The sequence below is a fragment of the Sceloporus undulatus genome, chromosome 1 (assembly GCF_019175285.1).
Source record: "Sceloporus undulatus isolate JIND9_A2432 ecotype Alabama chromosome 1, SceUnd_v1.1, whole genome shotgun sequence".
NCBI lineage: Eukaryota > Metazoa > Chordata > Lepidosauria > Squamata > Phrynosomatidae > Sceloporus > Sceloporus undulatus.
Window position 1 is genome coordinate 110,107,844 of NC_056522.1, and position 1,796 is coordinate 110,109,639.

At 34.0% G+C, this 1,796-nt stretch overlaps 1 protein-coding gene across 4 annotated transcripts in view; it reads left to right on the forward strand.

The window, feature by feature from the left end:
- WASF1 (WASP family member 1) overlaps positions 1 to 1,359 on the forward strand; it is a 72,136-nt gene extending 70,777 nt beyond the window's left edge. For all 4 annotated transcript variants that reach the window (XM_042445550.1, XM_042445551.1, XM_042445552.1 and 1 more), the window contains exon 9: positions 455 to 1,359. In XM_042445550.1, coding sequence (XP_042301484.1) covers positions 455 to 612 — 158 coding nt within the window. In that variant the 3' untranslated portion in view covers positions 613 to 1,359. The remainder of the gene's footprint in view (positions 1 to 454) is intronic.
- Positions 1,360 to 1,796: the final 437 nt, after the last annotated feature.

A 1,796-nucleotide genomic window follows, 5' to 3' on the forward strand; every position in this document is an offset into this window, starting at 1 on the left:
TTAAAAAATGGAAAATGATGTCTAAGAAAGATGCAATCTATGCTACCATCTTTTTCTTTGTTTAAAGAATTCATGCTTTATTTTGAATTATAAGAAACTGATGAGTAAAAGCTAGAGAGAAATTTATGATGTGAAAATGGTTCCTTATGCCTTATGAAACCTATGTACTCACTTGTATCCATAGAGATGAAAGGAAATGTGGTATAAAACTCCCATTTATTTTAAAGTTTCTTCTTTAGATAAGATGAACATTGGATTTTGCCTTAGATTTTGTATACATTAATTTACTGTGGGGAAAATTACTTATAGCAGATAAATTATAAAGAATGTGTTATTAATCATATGCTCTGTAAAACAGCCTGAAGAAATCATGAATTCCAGATATCTTTTAGAACAAAACAAGTACCATAGTAATGGGGTGAATACATTCCTGATACTTTTTCTTGAATTTTAGGTATTCAGTTACGCAAAGTTGAAGAGCAACGGGAACAAGAAGCTAAACATGAGCGTGTTGAGAATGATGTTGCCACCATATTGTCTCGTCGCATAGCTGTGGAATATAGCGATTCAGAAGATGACTCAGAGTTTGATGAAGTTGACTGGTTGGAGTAGAATGAATATATGCTACAAAACTGAATGCTGATGTCTCTTGTGGTGCTTGTTCTTTGAAAATATTTGGTCATTTCTAGTGTTTTTGTATTTTCTTTATATAATCCATGTTTTTTCTACTTTTCAGTTCATAAAATGTTGGCACATCTTTGAATCTTAATGTTTTACAGTGAAGATAGCTCTTTAAAAAGAGCCTAATTTTGCTCCAGTAGACCACTAAGTATTAAGCATGGACAGCTGTTAGTAGAGTAGCAGATTACATTTTCTGGCATATCTTTAACTGTGCACTTTTGTGAATTTTAAGTTATGAAGGCAATTAAAACTGAAGTTTTAAGGGCAGCTGTATGTACTAATGAGCCTTACTACTCTGTTGATTATTTTAAAAACAGGAAAGGGGGGGGTAATTTATCAAGCATTGCAGTCCCTATTATTTCTGTGGTACTTGGGTAGAAGAACTTCGAGGATTGCATCCTAGCTACCACTGCCTCAATTAATTCTATACATTACTGGATACATGTAGTTCTAGCAGCACTGGATACTCTGAAAGAGAAAGAAATGAGGATTTGGGGGACGTTTTATTGCTTTTTATTAAATAATGATGGCCTTATTTGAATGTTTTAAAATTTTCTTTCCTGGTACTATTGTGTGATAATGTTTTGCTTGCTTAAGATTTTATTTTTCTCCTTTGTGAAACCTTTTGACTTAGTCATTCTGTGTAACTTATGTAACTGTTAGAAATAACAGTTTGATTTAAATAAATGGTTTGTTTTAAATGTTCCTAGCTGCTGCTTTTTTCAGCATGTAGACACATTAAACACAAAGCATTCAACATGTTATTTTTACCTTGAGTTGGTTTTACTCATATAGGAGCAACTTTCTAAGACCATGCAGCAACATAAGAAGCTACATATCTGTTGCATGTATCCGTCTACATTTATATCAATTGTTCTTTCATTTTAATGTTCCTCTGTAGCAAACATCATGCTTCCATTTTGAAGTTGGAGTCTAGCCCAGAGGAAGATGGGAACTTGCGTGTAGCAGCAGTATTAGCATACATCATGATTTTACACATACTGATGTGGGGTGTGGGTGAGCTTTGAATGCCTGTCAGCCCCAGCCAACATGACCAATGATGTGACTGATGAGAACTGTGATCCAATAATACCTGGGGGACAAAATCTTTCATG